We start from the raw sequence: 23,178 nt of genomic DNA on the forward strand, positions 1-23,178 counted from the left end.
TCCACCCATAACATTCCGTTTTTTTTCTAGAATGTTCTTCAAATTTTGTTTTTAGTGCCCAAGAACTAAGCTTGAATCTCTGCATGAGTAATTTCTTAACATGCTGATAATCATCCGATTTATCTACTGGTTCTTTCACTATTAACTGGGCTACATCGTGAAGTAATAAAGGAATTAATTTGCGAGACCCAATTAATCTCATTAACGTTCTCTTTTTGAACTTGTTTCTCAAATAGAATAAAGAATAATGAAATATCTATATTACTCGGTTAAAAACGCGGTACTAGATCTTTCAAATTAACCTTTTTTTCTCTAGATTGTTCAACTGTCGAAACCGGAGAAGCTATGCTATTAGTCTGAACCACATTCATCACTTTTAACCTTTCCAATTCAAAAACTCACTCCCGTTCCCATTACATTCTTTCTTGATCACGTTCCCGCTCTGCTCTCTCTTGTTCACGTTCCCGCTCTGCTCTCTCTTGTTCACGCTCCCGTTCTGCTCTCTCTTGTTCTGCTATTTCTTCTGCTTTTGTCTGCTCAGCCGCTGCCCGAATTCTTGCCGCGTATTCTTTCGTCGCTTCTTCTTCATAGTCCTCGGCATTTAGAATAGCCTGCCTAATTTCTCGTACGCTATTTGCCTGAGACACATTTGTATCAAACTCCTCCGCCAACTCCAATAGCAGAGCTTTAGAAAATTTCCTCATAAACTCACGCATTATGGAAAATTAAAGAATAACCTACCCCAAAATACAATTAAACAAAAACAACAACAGGTCTATCTCTCCAAAACTGAATAATACCCTAATAATTCTGAAGACAAATTTCCTTACAACACTAAATGAATATACCTATGCATACATATAAAACATATATCAAAAATGCTAATTAAGAGGCAACATTTTCCTGCTCTATTTAACTATATAAATATTGTCCTCTAACTCTGGACTGATTTAAAAAACTAAATTTTTCTAAAGCATACCGTTACAATACTTCATACAATTTAAACAGTTAAATTCCAATTAGCAAAGGTAACCACAAGACTAACTTTTAATAACCACAAGGAAACTTTTGATCCCCCAAAACAGAGCTATATCCAAAATAAACCTAGTCTCGAATAACTGGCATAACTTCTCCAAAATCACAAAAATGGTACTCACCAATTTTGAAGACGCCTTCGATTGACTCTCCTGGCACTAACTTGACTACTCTTACGGGAAATTTCACTATTTTGCGGCACTAGATCACGCTCCCTCCGGCGTTCCCTTCTTACCTTTCACTGACACTTGTCACTGAAGAAGCTTCACCACGCGAACTGTCTTTGCACGCAAAATTAGGTCGTTCTTGTGCAGAGAAGAAGGTCTTGACTGCTCACATAAAACTCGAGTTCACAGGAGAAAATGTCCGTTCCTAAATTTACTCTCAGAAACAATCCTTAAACGCTGCCACCAATTTTTAATTTAGTGCTATGGTGTACTGTTAATGCTTCAACGGTGTGGTGTCGAACTCTAATGATGGAACGCCGCATGAAAATTTTATTGAACGTCCAAAAAAAAAAAAAAAAAAAAAAAAAAAGGCTACATACCATCCAAGAGAAAAACCTATCTATATCAAAAATCAAATTCTATGCATTTTACGTGCGAGAACAATACGTGGCTCTGGAGCCTGCGTTTTTGACACTGCCAACAATTTAATTATTTTAATAAAAACTATTTTAACAACTAATGAAAACGTATTCGGAAGTTAAATAATAATAATTTTCATCTTATGCTCACGAGACATCCTTTTCCATATTAATCTTCAGTTTCTTCTTCCTTTATGCGACCTTATCACACTATTATTAATACTATTAGGGCCCTAAGTAAAGAATATTTGTTACACTAATACTATTTGGGGACGTTAGTATAATATTACTAGGGATATTTTGGGTTAATAACTGTTAGGGGTTTAGTCTAAGGTAGTACGTAGCACTGGAAGAAATTTTGTGAATGATTACGATTTCACTATGCATGTGAGTAAATTAATAAAGGAAACGTACAGTACGTGAAGATAGTGTTAACACGGATGCAAAACGCTTTTGTCGTTGTGTCGTATTCAAAGCATATCTCCTTTTAAATTTATTAGCTCTACCACTGGTCGAGTAATTAAGACCGTTTTGTGTTGGAAGTTAGACCCGGATTTGATCCCAGATGAATCGACTGGATACATGGTTGGCTTTCGTGGTTTTTCCCATGTGTAACGTTAATGCTATCTAGTCGCACCTAAAAGCCCTGTACAAAATCGCCTCTTCTCTTAGGTAGATAGCTCTCGTGTGCTATGGCATATTCAAATCACCTAACCTATTGTCAATATAAATTTCAAGTTGCATTTTACGATACACCACCAACCAAAGCCGCTGGAACGCAAAGCGTGTTAGACTATGCTAAAAATAATAATATGGTATATAATTAAGGCGTTAGACCATGCTAAAAAGAACTGGCATGTGCCTACAGGCGGCACGAACCCAAGTTCTAATACTCCTGTAGTCAGACTGTACGTCACATGCCGTAATGTGGTATATTAATACGCCCATGTTATAACATATGTTACCGTGAAAGACTGAAATTGGAGAATGTCGACTTTCACCGGAGAATATCAACATTCACCAAATACGTCGGTGAAAGACCGATTTTCACTACTTTCTTGTATATTCGGACCCTCACCGGTGTATGTCGACAATCACAGATATGCTGTGCTGAAAGTCGAAAGGAGAGGTCATAAAGTGCCATAATAGTTTAAGTTGTTGCAATAAATAAGATTTGAATCACATAATTTAGTAAGTTTTTTATTACTGTTATTTTATTTTCTCATTTAGAACGTACTGTATAATTAAGTAAGTTTTAAACTTCTATTATTTTCCTTTCTCATTTTGAATGTATTGTGTGTTTTAGGTTATCATGTTCTTAAGTTCTTATTTCAAGTCTCAAGTGCGTTTATTCGCAACTGAATTACGGAGAAGAAAATATAATATTGTTATATGTTCAACATTCACCATTAGTACATGGTGAATGTCGACATTGACCGGTGTAAGTCAGAAATAAGAGTACTTGGAAAATATTTCGGACATACACCAAGAGACTATGTGAATGTTGACATTCACCGGTGAAAGTCGACATTCTCCAGATTTCGGTGTTTCACCGTAACATATACATGTTATGTATAGATGTATGTATGAAAGCATAATATGCTCATGTTATGTATGAATAAATGTACGCGTATATTTTTTGACTACTTTGAAATATGCATTAACTGTTTTACGAATTATGTAATTTACTTTGGTTATGAACATAAAATCATTAAAATTCCTTCTCAACTGCTGCTACTTTTTTTAATGGCAACAGTGGTCGCTGCAGGCTCTAAGGAGATAAATTTTTGATAGTGGCATCCAACAGTTTCCGAAATTATTACTGCAGATGTTTTTGTAAGAATCATTTAAAATTTTTTAATATTTGACTTTTTGCCAATTTCCCTGCCGGTAAGAAATATTTGAGTTGGTTTTCGACTGAGTATCATAATGTTGACTTTTCATAACGACATCCGCAAGTTTTTTCTTGATGGTACCACCTTAATTGCAAATGCAAACAATGGACACCCAGGAAGGAGAATAAGAGGCTTGACGGGAAGGAGATCTTAATTACCGAGTCGCTTAGAACTGTGTCCAGGTTTTTCATGTTGTAGGAAACGCTATACGGGGGAGCTCTAGTCAATTTAAATGTTTTCTGAATTGTCTCTAATGTGCCAACACCAGCGTATGTCCATGATTCCACCAGAGGTGCTATTAATTTCGAAACCCCTTTTTGTCCGCACCACTTGCCAAATTGTTGCTACCAAATGTTATCGCGATGTATTATTAAAAAAATAAATAAATAATGAGGCACATATATTTACGTATATATGTATGTTCCTTTGCATTATGGGAAAATGACAATACCTACAACCATGAAACTTTTGACACATGTAGTCCTCTACCCGAACATGAGCACGTTGAAGCCTGAATTTTGAATTTCGAATTTATTTTTGAATTATTTTATGTTTCGTAGAAATGTAATAAATTATTTTCTAACAAAGTTAGGGATTTGAAAGTGGGAAGTGGCACCACTATTCGAAATAAAACATTTTTATGTCCAGGACTCCAAACTGTTGCCATTCGGCAAAATGTAAGGTATAAATCTTTCAGTTTTAATCTACAAATTCTGTTATTTGAAAGAAAGCTGTTTCTATTGTCTTAAAATAGAATACTTATTATTTCCAAGCATCAACGTGTTGCCATTCAGTAAAGCGTAAGATATTTAATTTTCAAATTTAATTTTTCTGTTACTGAATAGCAAACGAAGTGATTCAGAAGCAATAAATGCAGTTTTTAAAAACTTCTCTTTCACATTTTACATTATTCTTTTAAATAAAAATGCATTATTTTAAATAAAATGCTGGTTAATTAATAATATTAAATATTTTTATGAAATGACACTAGCTGAACTCAGGCGGCTGGCCACTTGAGCGGTAGTTTTCAGAGAAATAATATAGTGAATATAAAAAAAAATCTGTGGTAACCCCTTTAACACTCTATCGGGAATTCTAAAGATATGCTGTTTTTAAATATTTTATGATTTTGCTCACATCAGCCAGGTTATTATCCTTTAATATTTGACTGTAAATATTGAGCTACTATTATATTATTATGCTGCAAGCAGCGGAAGTAAAGTTTTGTGATTTTCTCTTTTGTATTTTCAACCAGAAGCAACGTCAAACATTTAATTTTTTTACACGTTTGTTGCTATCTGTTAGTATTGTAGGTTTCCAAGTCAAGATGAAACACAAAATTATTATTTGAGTCTGAAATTTATAAAGGAGTTGAATTTCTGAGTTTTATTTTAAATCAAACTACATTTTCTTTTTCAATTTTTATTTAAGAAATTAAGGGTAGTTTGGGTTAAATTTCTTGTTGGTTTTTTTTGTTTTGTTTATCTTCTTAAGTTCTAATATCCAATTGCATTTATAGAGGCATTAGGTTTTATCGATGCATGAATAAGAAAAATGTGCAATGCCCTCGCTGGGATTCAAATCCGAAGCTTCCGAATACGAAAGTTGCTTCCATTTACTCCACGAAAGCATATAAAAAGTTTAAGTTATACCATTATCGCGAGATTTCTCGCACAAAGGCCGAATTTTGCCGGTTCAGTGAAATTAAGCTCGAGAGCACATGACTTTGTAAAATACCGGATGTGATATTCTCAGCGAGTAGAAATCTGAAGAGGGGAGGAAAATGGGGGACCGCTTAACCTCATAAGGCTGAGAGAAATCCAAATAATCATGCATACTGAAGAGAAGACTCTGCTGACTTTTGGTACCATTTATCATGGCCAAAGTCAACAAATTTAGTCATCATTTAGCGGATGAGGGAAAATAAAATTTTCCATTCCCTTGAGGGCCCACCAGCTTCCAAGCGGTAACACTGGTAGTTCGGTTCGTGGTTTGAATCCCGCGAACGGGCTGGCTGCATGGGTGTTTTCGTGGTTTTCTCCATGTGTAACGTGTATACGAGCCAGTTTCAATTAGAAAGTCCTCCACGAAGGCACCCCTTCCCTTAGGCAGATAGCGCTCGAGGCTTTGCTGTAATTAAATAACCTAACTTAACCATTCCCTTGAGAAGTTCAACCAAGCGAAGCCGCAGCTCGAGGTTTTCCATAGGTGGCTTCTTTTCCTTGAATTTATAGGCAAATTTCAGTACTGACAATATTCTTAACTTTGTTAATTTCAGCTTCCAAAACTGGCTGAGCTGAAACAATCCGCACATGCGTGACAGATTTCGTGATAGGAAGATTTTTCCTTTTGCGTAATAACACCTTTGAAGGTTTTTTTTCAGCAGCTAAGGAGCTTTGTTTTCTTTTGTATTTTCCTTACTAATTTTAGGATAAAATTAGTAAGGAATTATTATTTAAGGATAAAATTCGCAGCCCTGAAATGAAGCCACCTGATTATTTCCACATCAGATATAGGTGGGTTTTTCATCCTTAAGAATAGCATAAATGTACGTCAGATGATCTTTACTATAAATCATAAAGCTAAAATAAATAAAAACTATACATCTTGGTAAATTATTGCAGGAAAGTGACCCATGTCCGAAACGCTGGCATCTAAAGCTCATCATGGTATTTGGGTTGCTTCGATACTTCCTGCCTGAGACCCTTAGATTAAGGATTGTTTCTTTTTTGTAAATATTTCTTCCAATATCACCTCTATTCAAAGAAGCAAAGAAAACTGGGAGTTTCAGCTCGTTTCGTTTTGAATTTAGAGAATTGAGTAACCTTAATTACAGAATATCCTGCTTTGCATAGTTCATCTTTAATGCCGACTGCATTAGAATCCTGTTAAAGCCACTAATGGCTACTTTAATTGGAGTCTCTTCTTTTGATTTAGGAGGTACTCAAATGAATTTCTTTCTTCATGAACACATACAGTGCAAAATCGCAGTCTGAAGCAGAGTCTGATGGTGATCGCAATTTTGAACATTTATTGTGAATATTGTATAACTGCAAAGAAGCACTTTACGCTGATTTTGTAAATAAAGACATATTACCTCCCATGTCATTTTTTTTTTTTTCGTTCGTGTCTCAACACGTCACTTTAGGCCGTACATTCCTATACGAAAAGTACGTGGTTTAGTACGCTCAACCATCCCTCCAAGTTTGTCCCAAGACCGTAGAATCACCCTGTATAGATGAATAAATCTTTTCAGTTTAGTGGGATCAAGCAGTATTGTTCTGTTTTTCGCAGCCTTGCTCACCTACACGTGTATTTCATAATGCAGTATTAAGACATCTTTACAAATCATATAGTTTCACGTGATTTTAATTCACTGTCAAAATTGTCCTTGCATTCGAATTTTAATCTTGATATGCTCTTTTCGGTACGCGATTACTATTAATTGCGGTAGATAAATATTCAAACACTAATCTTTCAATATTTAATCATTTGCTTTCTCGTTCTTAATAATACTTGAGTGTAGTATTTGATCCCGATCGAATATCAATCTCAACATGTATTTTTTAACAGTCAAGTGTTAAATAATTGTTGTATTAATTTCACTAAGCGAATCCGACTAAGTTTATCCCTCCATCTGTGGAAAATGTTTGCTCCACGCCTCGTACGCAAGCGAATTGGTAAAAAAAGTACGCAGTTACTAATTCTTTTCCTTATTATAGGTATAAGCGCACAAGTCTTTCTTGGGATTAGTTTATCATGAAATAATACCAAATCTTTTTTTCTGCTCTTTCGTAATATTAATTTGAACACCTCGCTTTGAATGCATGATTTTATTTTCTGTATCTTGAATTTTAGGTGATATGACATAGAGAAATCATCCACTTATTCAACTTAATTTCGTTCCTTATGAGATTGAAAAGCGATATATCGCTTCGTCTTAGTAAAGCAACTGTGTCCAGAAGGTGGTTTAAACTTAAATTTTACAACGGCGTAATTCGTGCTTGCAAATAATTTCGTATGCTTGCGGGATTTAAGCTAATATAAATTGCAAGCTAAGGAACTAAGGTTTAAATATTTTATGCGATAAATTAACAAAACAAAATTCTATCAAACTTTGGCTCAGACTTTACTAACTACTTGAAGAACATGACTAGCAAAAGTCGAGATAAGTAATTCTATGAGCGGGACGAAATCACACAAGGCGAGGAAATATCACACAAGTCCAGTGATGCTGCCAAGTTCTACCTCTGACTTCAAGAAGTTCGTGCCTAACCAGCGCCCGAGTAGTAAAATCGCTGAACTCTGGTAGTTCGGTCCGAGATTCTAATCCTAGCAACGGACTGGTTGCAGGGGCATTTTTCGTTGTTTTTCCCAAATGTAACGTGTATATGAGCCAGTTTCCATTAGAAAGTCCTCCACGAAGGTATCCCTCGATTTAGGCAGATAGCCCTCGAGTGCTTTGCTATAAATAAATAAACCAAACCAATCAAGAACTTCGATCTTAATACCTGTTTACTCATTAACTAATTTGCTGACGGAAGCTGGTGAAACTAAAAGTGACACTACAACTAAAATAATAAGATAATGAGTTAAGTGACATAAATTGGTTTCCATAATATAAAGTTCTTAAATTAGTTTCTGTAACTGTTTAGTTTATAATTGCATGAAGTGTTAATCTGGAATCTGAATAAGAAGATCAAATTGCACTTTTTTTCCCCAAAGAGTGTTATTATCAATTGTTAATGGAAATGACACTTAATTTCATTTTAAAAGAACAAGCGATCACTATTTGTATCGATAATAATGAAGGTACTGAGATTCACATGAAGCGGGAAAATAAAAGTCATTTTATAAAACTAGACGAGATTCTCTGCATATCATACCGAATGAACTTCTGTGGCCTGAAAACACAGACCTTGCAGTTAATTTATTACAACTGAAACGATGCTAAGTTAGTCTTTTGGAAGAGTTTTGAAATGTTAAGTGGTTGTTAAATTTTTTTTTAATATCTCGGAAGTTAGGGGGCGAGGAAAGAGAGGTGCTTTTTGATTCCATCACCAAGGTACTGTAGGTGAAAACTTTCGTATACTTTGCTTTAATTAAATAATGTAACTCATATTCTTCGCAATTTTTTCTAATGTAAAACTATACTAAACGTACGTATGATGTAAAAGAAATGGTTTTAATGATTACGATAAATTACTATATAAAATTTTCTAGTAAAATTTATAACCCTGAGCTCAAGATTAAAAATGATTCGCCGGTCTAGAAAATAGGAATACTATATAATCTGTCGACTTGTAAGAATCATCTCTTCGTATTATACTTAAAATGAGGTATTTTGGATGTTTCTTCAATATTATTATGCAGACTATAAATTTAAGCATTGATCTGTATTTCAGGTGTTAACCAGAACGGCCTTTATTGGACACAAAATTCAGATACTTGTGAGATGCAAATTACTCAACTAGCTGGAGAAAATGAGAGGCTTCTGAAAGAATTGAACTTTTACAAATATGAGGTAAATTCGTGGTATTGTGCTCTCTAACTATTCAATTATTGTTTTTAAAGGATAATTTTCCCAATACGAATCTAAAACACTTCAAACAAAGAAAGGAATTCAGGGCAGACGTTCAAAATCGACATCCTTAGCTATTAACTATTGAATATAAAAATTTTATTTAAACTTGCTTCATTTTTGACCTGAAAGACAAAAGTCGTGCTCTATAGTGTTATTTACATAACATAACTAAATGTATAACAAATTGCATAAACATAGGTATAATTTAAAACCAAAGGAAATAATGTTGGCTACTTTCAATAATAAAAACATAGTCCTTATGCTTTATATTTGGACCATGCATCCCTTAGTTCTCATATTGGGCTTTATAGCTACAAATATGCAGAAAATTCACAACTAGGAAGTGGTATATCATTACACAGTTAACTGGATTTATATTTTCAAACAATTCAACTGTCATATAAAAGATATTAAACTAAATATTGAAAGAAATAATATGAATTGCCTTAAGGAAAATCGGGGACAAATCACAATGCACTCAGACATGCATTTATCGCTGGGAAAGTTCTATCTATTTTGAGGTTTGGCAAATTTCGCGAAACACCTGTTCACTGCTATCTTTTTAAAATTTATACTGCATAAGGTAGAAAGTGACACAAAGAACATTTAAGCACGAGCTCTGCGACTGCGAATAAACTTGCTCATATTCTATTTTACGTTTTCAGATTCGGGCTGAATGTTTTCAATTTGTCGCGGTAACAGTATCTTCGGTGGGGGAGTGTAGAAGAGTGCAATTAGAATGTAATTCAAGCATTTTCGGCCTCCAATATAAACACATTTCCGGAGAGCACACGGCAGTGGAGAGTAGCAGACTCTGTAATAACTATGCGCGAGCTGACAGAAAATTCAAAGAATGCACAGTATCATTCATTGTAGCTGATACCTTCACGTAGCTGACTTTTTGAACGAATTTCAGCAATGAGACAATATTTCTACAGACAGTAGCCTGAGAAGAAATCTGTTTCTTCATTATTTAACACCGTACTGTTATTTGCCTGAATTTTATTATCACAGAGGATGAAAAATAATGTCTTTATGAAAAGGCAGCATTAGCTTGGATGAAGTAGAACGAAGTGCTTAGAACTGAGTCAAAATATGATACCCCCGTGAGTAAAGGGATGTTATTTGCTTGATGGAATTTACGAAGCTTTAATTCTTTAAAAACACTCCTATGAGCCACCAGCATCTTAAGAGCATAATCAAGTGTACTAGAATCACTCCTTCGCAACTGCAATCAAACTGCGTTGACGTTCTAGATTTTGTTGGAGATGGGGGAAGAAGTTATATCCTATCCGTTGTTATATAGATCATATCTATTATACTACATTTTATTGTCCCTCATCGTAACTATCAAAGATTAGTCTATAAGGTATTTCCCCCGCCTTTTTAGTATGCCTTCGTGGTTCTCGAATACGCTCGACGCGTATTCTAGAAGTCCGTGATTCGAGTCCCGGCGAGGGCATTGCTCATTTTTCATCCTTCCTGCTTTAAAGATTAAGATTCATATAGTTTATACTTACCTAGCTTTCAATTTCCCTGTAAAACTTCTTTTCTAGTATCGTTATTACCTTTAGTGGTAACATTTATCATCATTTCATCCTTTTTTAAGTATTAGTTTGACTATATATTTCGTAATGGTTTAAAGTAGGATTAATAAGAGTTATTATTTAACTATGGCAGCTAAGGAAAACACAGAACACCATAAGCCACCAGGTGTGGATAGCGGTAGGTCTTCATTTCTAACTCCACATGCAGAAAAATCTATTTCAGGACATTCAAAATCACATTTTAGTAATACACATGGAGATGTATTAGATCCAGTTATAACAGATAGTACTGCTAAGGACGTTAGCGTTAAAGTTTCAAATGGACAAGATTGTAATCCTGCTAATTTTACTTCCAAAGACTCTTGTTCCAGCGAATTTACTGATTCTGCATTTGAATGCTTAGAAAATTTAGAGGGTATCCTTTCTCGAGAGAATATTTCAAAGAAACTCTCTAAGACACCAAGATCTTATTTCTTGGATATTTTCAAAATTGTAACAAAACAAAATGCACTGATAGCGCAACTCCAAGGACAATTGGAACAATCACAAAACATAGAAAACTATTTGCAAGGCTTAGCGGAGGTAAAAAGCAATGGAATTACTCGAGAGACTTATGCAGAGAAGGCTGCAAAGACAGTGCACGAAAGAAGTCGATCAAAATCTAGACATAAAGGCCAGAGCGAACATATCCTGCTGGTTTACCCAAAAGAGGATGGATCAACATCAGAGAATACAAAAGAAAAAGTTGAAAAATATATAAGTTCTGCAAAACTCAAAATAGGAGTTAAAAGTGTCAGGAAAATTCGCAAAGGAGGCATTCTAATTCAAACCAATAGAGAGGAAGAACTTAAAATTCTGGAGGATGCAATTAAGGAAAATGCAAAATTAAAGGACTTGGTTGAACCAAAACAACCGACAAAAATTAATCCTAAATAATCGTTTAATCCTAAAATTAATCCTAAATAATCAAAAATAATCGTTACACTTTACCAATCGTTTTGTAACAATTAGAATAGTTACAAAACACCGCAGTTGCTTTCAGTAGCAGGAGCGGTTATAAGAGTTTGTTGTTGTTGTTCCTGCTTTAAAAAAATACGTAATGTCTCTACAGTAGCGCCCGAACTCGAAAAGGTGGTGGATGATGATTCTCTACCACCAGGATTTGGCGACTGGGTCCCCTAATCCCTAGTAGCCCTTTAAAAGGGGGAGTATATAAGGTTTTTCTCCCACTTTCTTACCTTTGTGGTGTGGTAGTCTGCACACTCGACGCGTATTTGAGAGGTCCGTGGTTCGAGTTCTCACGAGGGGATTGCTTATTTTTCATGCTGTCTGCTTCGAAATAACCTAATGTCTCTACAGGTTTTCCGTGTCGAAACTAAGAGAGTAAGAGGCAGACCTTTGAGTAAGCATATTTCTGCAGAAACGGAATTCGAAATTTGTTTGACGCTTAGCAAATGGTCATCGAAGGATACGGTTTCCGTTGTTCTCAATAATCGACTTTTCGCATTATATAAAGTAAACGTTTATGATGTGTTCCTGATGTGGTCAGAACTTTTACTAATATGTATATTAACTATATGAAGTTACATAGAAGCACAGTCATTTCTGTTCTGTATTAGTTTAACCAGCAGTACGAATCAGTATTAATTTAATAGACTACTTTTTGAAGCTGTTAATTGTGTACTTTTTCAATTATGCATTTTATTTTGTTGAGTAACTTTTCAAAGGCATTTAAGATGTTATTCGTGCAATTCTCCATTTTAATCTAAACTATAGTTTTTTAACAAGTGCGATGTCGCCCACTAGTGAGCGCCAAGGAGATATCGAGATTATTGGTTCCAAAAGCATTAACCGGCCTCTGAGGAGCAAGTAGGGGAGTAGAATGTGTTTGAAAATGTTTTTATTTAAACACCTAAAAAACACTTAATGGTTAGTATATTATGCAAATACTACAGATATGTATCTTTATAAAGAATAATGCAAATTATCTCAGTCGAATTTCCATGCATAATATGTTGTATAGAATGCAAGCTGTTCCAAGCTGTTTGCATGAAAATCCGTTGTTTATTACAAGGAAATATACAAAATGCATGCTGTAACCCATCTGTCTTAAGGTCTTAAAGCAAGACAAGTTATAGTTGCTTAACATCCAACACGTACAAATAAAGTGCTTTTTCACCTTAATGGGATGTATGCTCGAAAAACGATCTTCTGCGTAGCGCTATCCAGACAGCACCGTAGAAGGCGTCAATCTGCAATCATGTTTTAAGACATAGTTCATTTGACGCGAAAGGAGTTAAACATAAACGTATGTAAAAAGGGTATCATGGCTGATGGACTATAGCACCATGAAGGGCAACTTCTATCCCAGATAGGTTACTGAGTGTCAGGGTCTTTTATTGTTTGGTGTCATTAGCAAAAACTTTTATAAAGTATAATGCCCCGCCTCATCGAATTAGAGCATTTTAAATTAGCCTGGAGAGTGTAACTATTCATCAAATTGATTGGCTTATATACTCTCTTGAACTAAACCCCACTGAGCGCGTATGGGGTAAGATGAAGAGCAGCTTATAGTAATTTACTGGAAAAACAAGCCGAGTCTAATTCACACTGTAAAGCAGAAATGGAAAAATCTGCCCCATGGCCTAATAAATCACGGCTTTTGTATTGCTGCATCACAGTTCTATGTGAACACCACAGTCGGATTAATCATTAATCAAAATAAGCACATGCTTAGGACATCAAGGAAAAGGGGCACCACAATAATGTCCTTAGAATTTCAGAAAGAGGAGTACTCCAAAAAATTCGCATTGCCGATTTTACCACGGAATATACGAGGCGGGTGAAAACTGAGACAGAAATGGGAAAAGCAGGCGTAAATTTATGTGGGGGCTCCAAAATATTTTAAGTACGTAAGGCCTCCAAAATCCCTAATATGGTTCTGGTGAAAATATTCCCTACCGAGAAATTAAATTGCCTGGGCCACCTGGTGAGTAACTTTTGTCTATCCTTTCATTCATCCATCCTCCTATGCTCAAATACTATTGCAGCCTTTCTGAAAAAGATTTGTTAGCATTGCTATGATTTATTATTTACAATACGTTTTTGGTTATTAGTAGAGATGGAAGGAATTTTAAAATTCCTGAAATCTGAATTCTAAGAGTTCTTCAAATTTCTCGAATATTTTGAATCTTGAATAACCTGAATCTTTCATATGAGAACAAGAAAAACAGAAGAGAAAAGAAAAACTGCTTAATATTAAAGGTAACATTACACTTAATGAGAAACGAATTTAAGAAAAAAGTTTTTAAAATTCATCCATGTTTATTAACATCTGCAAATGAAATCTGACATGTAAAATGTGCAATTAAAACTATTGAATCTTGATGTTCATTTTCACAAAAAAACTTGACAAAAGATAATTGAGCGACAGCTGAAATTTTTAGATTTATCCAGAATCATTTTTAGTATTGGAGTATTGGAGGAGAAAATTATTTCAAGAATTAACACATGGGTTACCATGGGTCACGTACCATGGGTGTTAAATCATAACATTAGATTCAAGAGTTAACTCATCAGTTAACACTCAAAAACATGAAAAGTTGAACATGAAAAGTTCAGTTCCCTCCAGAAGATTATGAGCCTGCTTGTCAATGTCACGGCAAGATGATACTGATTATCGATAATCAGTTCAGATGAACTGGCATTTCAAGAAACACATTTAACGACAACTGCAGTTGTATGGAAAGAAAGGCAAAAAGATAATAAATCGCTTTCATATTTTCTTTTGCTTTTGTTTTACTGAATTCTTGTTATTTCTGCTTTTCAGAACAAGGAATTGCATTCTCACTTAAGTTCTCTGTCTGGCCAATGTGGAACTTCTTCCGGTTGCAGATCCGAAAGTCTTTATTACCCTGCAGGTCATGTCTGGTATCCAGATCCATGCACAACATGCAGATGCGAGGTAAGGTGATCATAATTTTTAATGCTATGTTTGAAATTCAAGAGGATAGACTATGTGCTTGAATAAACTGTAGTTTCTTTGCCTATAAGTGTCAAATGTGATTCAAGGACAGAGAAACACCATCCATATAACTATTTTTATTACAGATTGGAGTCTGAAAAACTGTTTTTATTAGAAAAAATTAAGTTCGGAATACTATTTTACTATCATTATGTTCTTCCCGAATTGGGATTCAGGTATTTAAAACCACAAATTATAAAGTTTCCTTAAATATCTGTTGCGGAACACTTTTAAATATAATTTTATTTGAATATGCAGTATTTAATTCAGCATAATCAGTTGACGGGACATATAGATGAAGAAAGATTAAAAATATGTTAACTGGAAATATAAATTCTGAATTAAGATTTCATCCTGAGCACAAGTCACTTGCTTTCTGTACATTGACCCTGCTGGACTGCTGCTTGCTACTTTCTTCTTAACATAAAGTATAAAAATATATATGTTTTGAAATAGTCACGAATTACAGAGCCATGTTGTTTGTTTACGCAACATGGTTTTGGAAGTTAAGATGAATATTTAATCTATCTCGTTTGCCAAGTTGCTCCTGATTATAAATTAACATTCTGTGTAAGCAACATGTTCAATATCTGGGCATTCAAATTTCCTACATCATTACAGCTAAGTTTACTCCATTACAACAAGTCAGACAGGATGTCGTAAGTGCGGGTATACCAGGGTAAAAATTCATCACTGAAATTTTAAATCTATGTATTACAGCGCCTTGATTTAATTAGGGCTCTCAGTTAATCAGTGCTTCAAACTCAAATGCACACGTTGATGGAAAATGAAATCCCAACATCAAGAAATAGTTGTGCTAGATAAACGAAGTTCTGTAAGAGTGTTTGCACATCTGAAGGATGACATCTATTCACATTTTGCGCTAGATGAATAATTATAGTATTAGTCCGACCACTGTTAATATGCAAATAATTTTTGCTTTAAATACGCGATGTAAACTTCGTGTGCTTCATATATCTTCCGGATTAGGCGTCATGAGCGTTTTAGTAGTGGTGTATACGTGCTACCACTCAAAGGGAAAACCGTCGTATTTATCGTACATCTGGTGATGCATCGCATTGCACCTGAAGCAGATATTTGAGTTTTGTTGGCAGCAGAGTGACACAACTGTAACAAATCGATTACTTGAGCAAGAGATTCTACCCAGACGCCCTGTAGCGGGGCCATACCAGTAACTCCATCGCCATCTGCGACTTCGGCAGTGTCAATCCAGAACTTATCGTAGTGCGGATTATAGATTTGCTGTGTTCTCAGGTGAGAGCTGTTTCTGTCTTATTGCCAGTGATGGTCATATATTGCTTAGAAGGAGGTCAGGTGAGCTCTTGGAATCAAGCTTACACCATGAGTTATGGTTTGGGGGCAATTTCGTATGATAGCAGGAGCACTTTCGTTGTAATCCCACACACTGTGACAGCAAGCTTTTACGCCAGACTGGTGATTGCACCGGTTGTACTGCCATTGTTGAGTAATATTCCAAAGGAACATTTCCAACAGGATAACGCTCATTTCCATACCGCTGCTATCGCAATAAGTGTTCTACAGAGTGTCGACGTATTAACTTGGGAAAAATAACCGTTTTTTTACCCTCAAGCACATATGGGACATAATTGGATGCCAAATCCAGCGTCTTCCACAGGAACACGGACCGTTTCTGATTTGACTGACTAAGTGCAGCAGGTATGGAACTCCATCCGACAAAAATCATATACAGGACATGTACGGCACAACGCATGAAAGTTTGCATGCTTGCACTCAAGATCATGGCATCTACAACGGTTATTAATGCACCACCATTTCACATTTCAGATGGCTCTTCTCACACATATTTTAACTTGTAACCCTGAAACCTTAATCAAATAAGTATGTTACCTAGACAAATGCTTTGCCTATATTTTATTCCTCTAAACCAGCGATTCTCAACTTTTTGACTAACACGTACCATCTAAACAAAAACTAAGAAACTTTAGTACCATTACTACATTTTACAATGATTATTTTTCAATGTGTCAATAAAAATATAAAATAATATATTTTGCTATTTGCGCAACTTTTCGGCTATATTAAATGTTCACACATAAAAAATATTAGATTAAAAATTGGTTACCATTTTAATTATCAAAATTTAAATTATAATAATTTAATTCTAAAATTTAGTGTGAAATTTGCGCCTGTTAAAGAGAGATCAATTTCTTTATGTATGTTTATTTAACTTTAACCGTAAATTAAGATCCAATCTTAATTTTGTTCTGTATTTATTTTTCAAATAAAACTTGAAGAAAATACTTGTTCACACAAATAGGTTGTGCAAAAAGACAATAAAAATTTAACAACTTTATTTGAAACGCCTTTATTTTTTTTGGGGGGGGTATCCAAAAGTTAACAAGTGTATTATTTGTACACTCTTCAGTTAGAGTTCTATCACAGGAAATTTCTATCAATTATTCTTTTTCTTCACAAGATTTTTGAATTTAATAGTTAAAAATACTTTGTTTCTTTGCGTACCACCTATTTTTCTCTTGCGTACCACCGGTTGAGAACTCCTGCTTTAAATTGATTCCTTCTTGGCACTGGAAATTCGTTTTTTTATCAGTATATATACATATGTGTGCGTGTATAAATGTAGTGGAAGAGCTTTTAATGATATTTTTAGAGCAAGCAGTGGTCGGTTCATTATTACAATTTTTCAGTAATATTCCTCTTGAATGTGAAGTAATTTGAATCTTATAAGTTTCTAAGTCATTTATTATACACCTTTTAAATGGGTACCTTTTCTCCTAGAATGGCAATACAAACTGCTACCTATCTCACCACTCTGCAGAATGTTTACTGGAATGCAATGAAAACACATGCTTAAACGGGGGAATATGTCATCGTGCATCAGCCAATCATTCAGTGCAGTGCATCTGTCCAGATGGGTTTTCAGGTCCCTTGTGCGAGCAGTCCATATCAAGTTGTACCGCTGTCAAGATGGAGGGCAATTGTGTCGGTCATCAAATTATATGGTACTTCGATTCTTTTTCCAATCAGTGCAAGTCAACCAACTCAGGTAATCTTAACTGCTTTGATGTCTTCAAGTAAGCAATATCTAGAGGAGTATTTAGTAAAATCTCGAAACTGTAGAAATTTTAAGAAATAATATTAAATCAATTAATAAAGCAAGAAAAATAGGCATAATAAAGTAAAGTGCTGAACTACTGTCCGAAGTTTAAATCGAACCTTCTTCCACATCTGCAGGAAGAGAAAAAAAGAAAGAAACAGCTGAGAAAGAAGGCTTGAATCAACTTTCGAAACTATAAGGCCTGCAAAATTTCCATTTCTTTTGCTTTAACATTTGGTTTTTGAGCATGTTCACTTTATTACATATAACATTATTTTTATAATCTTACAATTAGAACTAAAGTTTAATTAACTGATGCAAGTAAAAAAACATTTCTTAAATTCGCTATCTAAATTCGATTTAACTTTTGTGCCTTTAATAAGCAGTGCCTTTAATAAGCAGTGCCTTTAATAAGCATATCTGTAACTTTGTAGTTTAAAATAATAATGATTGTACAGAGTTATAGAAAATGATTGATACAGGAAACGAACGGAAAATTATTTTCTTTTAAAGGGATAAGGAAATAATAAGCAAGGAAAATTGTTCAACATAAAAAATTCTGTCTGATTTCTTTTAGCTACATAAACTACGTCACGATGATAATAATATTCATACAATATTTGCTGTTGAGTTGTTCTGTCTCCACGGGATCAAAAATGAAATTTCTAAGATTATATAGGATTATAGGCTAATATGATATGAGCATAACATTTTTGACATACTCAGTTACTTTGAACAATTCTGTACAATACATTACAAGGAAATATCGTCTTCCCTCTTGCGTTCTCTTGTGATGCAAGGAATAACATACCCGTGTTGCAGTCGAAAGTTTTGTGCTTCGAACCCCACCGACAATTTAGCTATTTTTCTTATTTCCTGGTAAAGAAAAGCTAACTGCTCTGCAGTGATCCCGACTAAAATGTGATGGAGGATAACTTGTCTCCATCTGGATTCAGTCGACTGAGTCTCGCACCCCATTCGCCCTTTTAATTGGGATAGAATATAAGGAATTATTGCTTTTTTCTGTGTGTGCTGTCGTGGTATCACTGGTAGGTAATTTGAATCTCACAGAGAGCACAGCTGATTTTTTATGTATCCTGCTCCAGAGGTTAAAAAAAGTACTAGCTGTACAAAATTAGTTACAAACAGACACTTACATAATTTAACAATTGTTTGCAAATACAGATATTTTACTTCTCAAGATGTTACAAATTATTGTTATTATGTCACAATCATAAACTCTTAAAACGTGCCTGTCAGCAAATCGAAGTAATTGAACTAGCTTCCAATTTTAGTCTCAAATAATTGCAATTCATACGCCATAAACATAATTTATTACTCCACAGGTTTGATCCTAATTTATTTATTTATATTTAAAAATTGTACTTTTATGGAAACCGTTTTAAAAAGGCGAAATATTATGGTGTCCAAATGTTAAGCAGTAAAATTGTACTTTTATGGAAACCGTTTTAAAAAGGCGAAATATAATGGTGTCCAAATGTTAAGCAGTAAATGGGAAAATTAGCTCCCAAGTAACGCCAAAAGAAACATGTAGCCACAAAATTTGTGTACTTAACAGATAGATGTACGCGCACGGAAACTAACCTACAGAATCCATTTTATGTACCAGCAGTTTTTAACAAGGAAGCGTGTTAGGTATAAAAGTGATCTATTGTGTGCAGCAGAGTCGGCACTGAAACGTTTGTCTCCCGGTGCACACTTCGTAGCTCCTAAATCCTGCCACCCCCCAGGGCGGTCGCACTGGTTGCACCGGCTGTGATGCTGAGCCTGGTGTACAAAACCTGTATTTCCACATTATGGAATTCAGAAACAAAACAGGAGTAATCAAATTTTGAAAAATAACTGGATGACATCTTCTGATTGGCGCATAGTGGTAGGAGGCAACAGGGTGTCTCAAAAGAGGCCAGCGACAGCAGGAAGTGTTTGAGCCCTTAATATTAATTATTTCCTCATTTGCCACCTGTTAGACTAATATCGAAGTAAAACAAATGAGTCATGAAGACCAATAAGTGAGCGTCCAAAGTTTACAACCGCTCAGGATGACTACTTTCTACTTTCTTTGTCTGCAAGCATGACACCAAGGTAAGTCACTTCTCGTCAACTAGTTTCTGACCTTATGGCGTTCGCGGGGAAAGGGATATCTACAGAGACTGCTTATAAACGTTTGCATACAATTTAGCGGTACGAAAGACGCCTAATGATTTGCGCGTCACTGACACTTTCGCACAGAGAGATTCTCTTAAAATGGTCTCAAGGTCAACTGACGCAGTGGGTACTATTCCATAACAGTGCAGCATAGAGATCGTATCCCTGCACAGTATTTCCCTCCACTTCTTTTAGAATCGCTATTGATGCAATTTGATGGACGATAAGGCCCGAATTCAAGGTATTCGCATTTACTCGCGTTTTTATCTGTATTTGAAATCCGAAACACTGCTTCGTATATAATGACAATCAAAATCGCCACATTGAATCCTTTCCAGCTTGTATGGAGCATTCTTGGAAGATAATTAGTATCTAATTCAAACTCTCCCAGAATACTTACAAGCCGATAATGTGTCTGCTTCTTAAGCAAGCACGGATAACCAGACCTCTGTAGATGGTGCTATATACGGTATGAATCGAGTCTATGGGGCATAAGTTTCCATCAGAGGTTGTCATATTCCATACTGACAGACGTCCAACAAAGAACTTTATTACCAACAAAATCCTATGTTTTTGTTTATCACTATAATTTAATTATTTAGTGAGAAGTTTTCTTTGAACTTTTCCATTCTACTGTTATTTTATACACCCTACTATCTGCAAAATTTTCAATGAATTTGAATATATAATTTTGTTTTCCTATTAACCATTTTTTCGTTTTCTTGCTTCACCTTTTCTATATATGATGAAATGCAAGAAACCATAGAAGAATTGAAAAATTAAGTATTTTATAAGGCTAAAACGAAATGGGAAGAATGATTTCAAATGCTTTTATTCATAAGCTTGTATTTATTTCTTTTCAGTTTTAAAATCAGGGTTTTATGATTAATTAATACAGTTCATATTCATATCATTCTTTAGATATGACTTTTCACTTTAAACAAGGAACCGGTATTTCGCATTCTGATTCTTTGGCTCTTTGGCTATGTATTTCAGACGATCTTCTATTAATTAACACATTTAATACTTAGCATTGTTTCAAGAAACATGGGCGAACTATCATTTTGTTAACTCATAACAGAAAAATAAAAGAATTAGAGACCGTTTAACGAACTATGTGAGTTGTAAGGTTTTTTGTGTTAAACTAACCAGTTATTATGATATTGATCTTGTGATTATTATTATATGATGATTATTATGATACTGATATTGATCCGTATTATTCACCACACTGCAAATTAGCTTGTTGTATATTTAAGGTGTATTAGAGAGAGTATCTGAGAGAGAGACTTGGCACTCGCGTAGCGTTTTTAGAGTTCTGCTAGCTCTAGCTTAAAAAATTATCTCGGCTTTGTGTTCTTCCGCAGCCGATACGAGCCCCTTAATAAGCGTAGGATAGCCAACAAAGGAGTTTCTTGCAAAACTACGAATTGCACGATTTTGCTTACCTTTTTTTCTCTTACTTACCTTTTTTTTGCTTACCTTTTTTTCTTCTAACAGTTTAAGTCATTAAGAACAATATGGTTGCTACAGAGTTAGTGGGTGTATAGTTACAGCAAAAGTAATCTGCTTTATTCGCCGGGTGCTATCTTTACTTGGTTATGTTCAATGAATCTCATTCAGTTCCCTGCAGCTTACTAGAGGAGCCCTTTTATGTGAGAGTATTTAAAAGCTCAAGTTTTTTTCACTCTTACCGTACCTTAACAGTCTTTAAAATAAAATACATGAAAAGATTCTCAAGACGCTGTTCATTTCATGGTGGCAAGCGTAACTGAGAGAAACCAACAATAGATTAATATGAATGATATCTCCAAGATCTTAATGTGAAGAAATGAGGCCTTTTTTTGTAAATCTTAGACACTGACTTCCGTAAAAGTATTCACTTATATTTACTGTTATGTACATTAAGTTTATCATCCTATTTTGAAAATAAATAACGTTTAATGATTAACTTTGTAAATTCCATTGAATTCTTTTGTACTCTGTAACTCTTTTTAAATCCTTATAGTGTTGATTTACAGTTAGTCATATAATATGGCTGATCAAACTTTAGAAAAAATTCAGTACTTTTCTCTTTCAGGGTGTTTTCTGCCGGGAACGACATTTTCATCCTTTGAATCATGCTCTTTATCCTGCATGCAAGGAACTTGTTGTTATAGAATGAAAATAGGAGATATTCACGATATGGTTTGTCAGGTGATATAGCTGATTTTTTTCTTTCTCTTTCTTTTTCTTTTATTTACTTTTTATGTGTGAGGTGTGTGAAATCTGAAAATTATTCGGAATAAAATTTAAAAGTTTGAAATAGTGCAAAAGTATTTGCAATTCCATTTACATTTTTAGTGCTAAGGTATTGTAAAAATATTCAAAATTCCACTTATGATATTGAAATTATTGCTTTGTAAAGCTGTTCCAAATTTAATGCATGCGCTTCCGAAACCAGCATACTTGCGTTGTATGCAAATAAATCTCACTGTCCAGGATGCTGAATAAAGGTTAAAGTAAGTGTAGTGAAAAACGTCAGATGATACACAATCTCATCTGCATCTGGAAGACCTGTTCATTAACCTCAGTGTTATTTTCAATATATTCATCTAAAACAATAAGCAATCATTAGTTGCACAACAGTAATAATTTATTAATTATCCAAGATTATTAATAGTTTATGTAAAAAGATTTATGAATAACACCATTTATGTTAAATTAGTGAATAGGTTAAAGATTATTACAAAACCTTTTCTATTTTGAAAACTGTAGGTAAGTTTTAACCCCGTTATTAGTTCATTTACATTATGTCCCTCAATAGCAGAATTTCTTTTTAAGTAAGGAAACTTCTGATGCCGACTTATAAACATCTTTTATGAATTATTTTATTATTAATAAAACTATTAATAAATTAATAATAAAATTAATTAATTAATTTTATTATTAATAAAATAATATAGCCACAAGAAGCTAGTAATTTTTTTTAATATTAAGAATGAAATAACTGCGTTCTTGGATTGTACAATGTTCCAGTTTTGTATAAGCAAAATTTAATTCAGCCCGTGGCATATGAAGAGCTTATTATGTTATGAACATTACTATGCTAATAATAATTTAGGTTTTATCAGAAAGTGCTAAAATATTATTCTTCAGTGGTTAACTTCGTTTTGCAGATAACTAATATAATTTGGATATCTGGAAAACTAAAGGAAGATATGCTGCATGAATCGACAAATGA

At 34.5% G+C, this 23,178-nt stretch overlaps 2 protein-coding genes across 3 annotated transcripts in view; one reads left to right on the forward strand and one right to left on the reverse strand.

The window, feature by feature from the left end:
- LOC118198526 (zonadhesin-like) overlaps nucleotides 1–23,178 on the forward strand; it is a 314,579-nt gene that overhangs the window by 30,902 nt on the left and 260,499 nt on the right. For both annotated transcript variants that reach the window (XM_085809500.1, XM_085809501.1), the window contains exons 2-5: nucleotides 8,922–9,040; nucleotides 14,477–14,611; nucleotides 17,471–17,738; nucleotides 22,036–22,151. In XM_085809500.1, the coding sequence (XP_085665626.1) occupies nucleotides 8,922–9,040; nucleotides 14,477–14,611; nucleotides 17,471–17,738; nucleotides 22,036–22,151 (638 nt within the window). The remainder of the gene's footprint in view (nucleotides 1–8,921; nucleotides 9,041–14,476; nucleotides 14,612–17,470; nucleotides 17,739–22,035; nucleotides 22,152–23,178) is intronic.
- LOC146992913 (general transcription factor II-I repeat domain-containing protein 2-like) overlaps nucleotides 17,638–23,178 on the reverse strand; it is a 285,508-nt gene continuing 279,967 nt past the window's right edge. The window contains exon 3 of the transcript XR_015039098.1: nucleotides 17,638–17,777. The gene's annotated coding sequence lies outside the window, so the exon portion shown is untranslated. The remainder of the gene's footprint in view (nucleotides 17,778–23,178) is intronic.

The sequence above is a fragment of the Stegodyphus dumicola genome, chromosome X2 (assembly GCF_044657685.1).
Source record: "Stegodyphus dumicola isolate Sdum_Otavi_A_Nest chromosome X2, ASM4465768v1".
Taxonomy (NCBI): Eukaryota; Metazoa; Arthropoda; class Arachnida; order Araneae; family Eresidae; genus Stegodyphus; species Stegodyphus dumicola.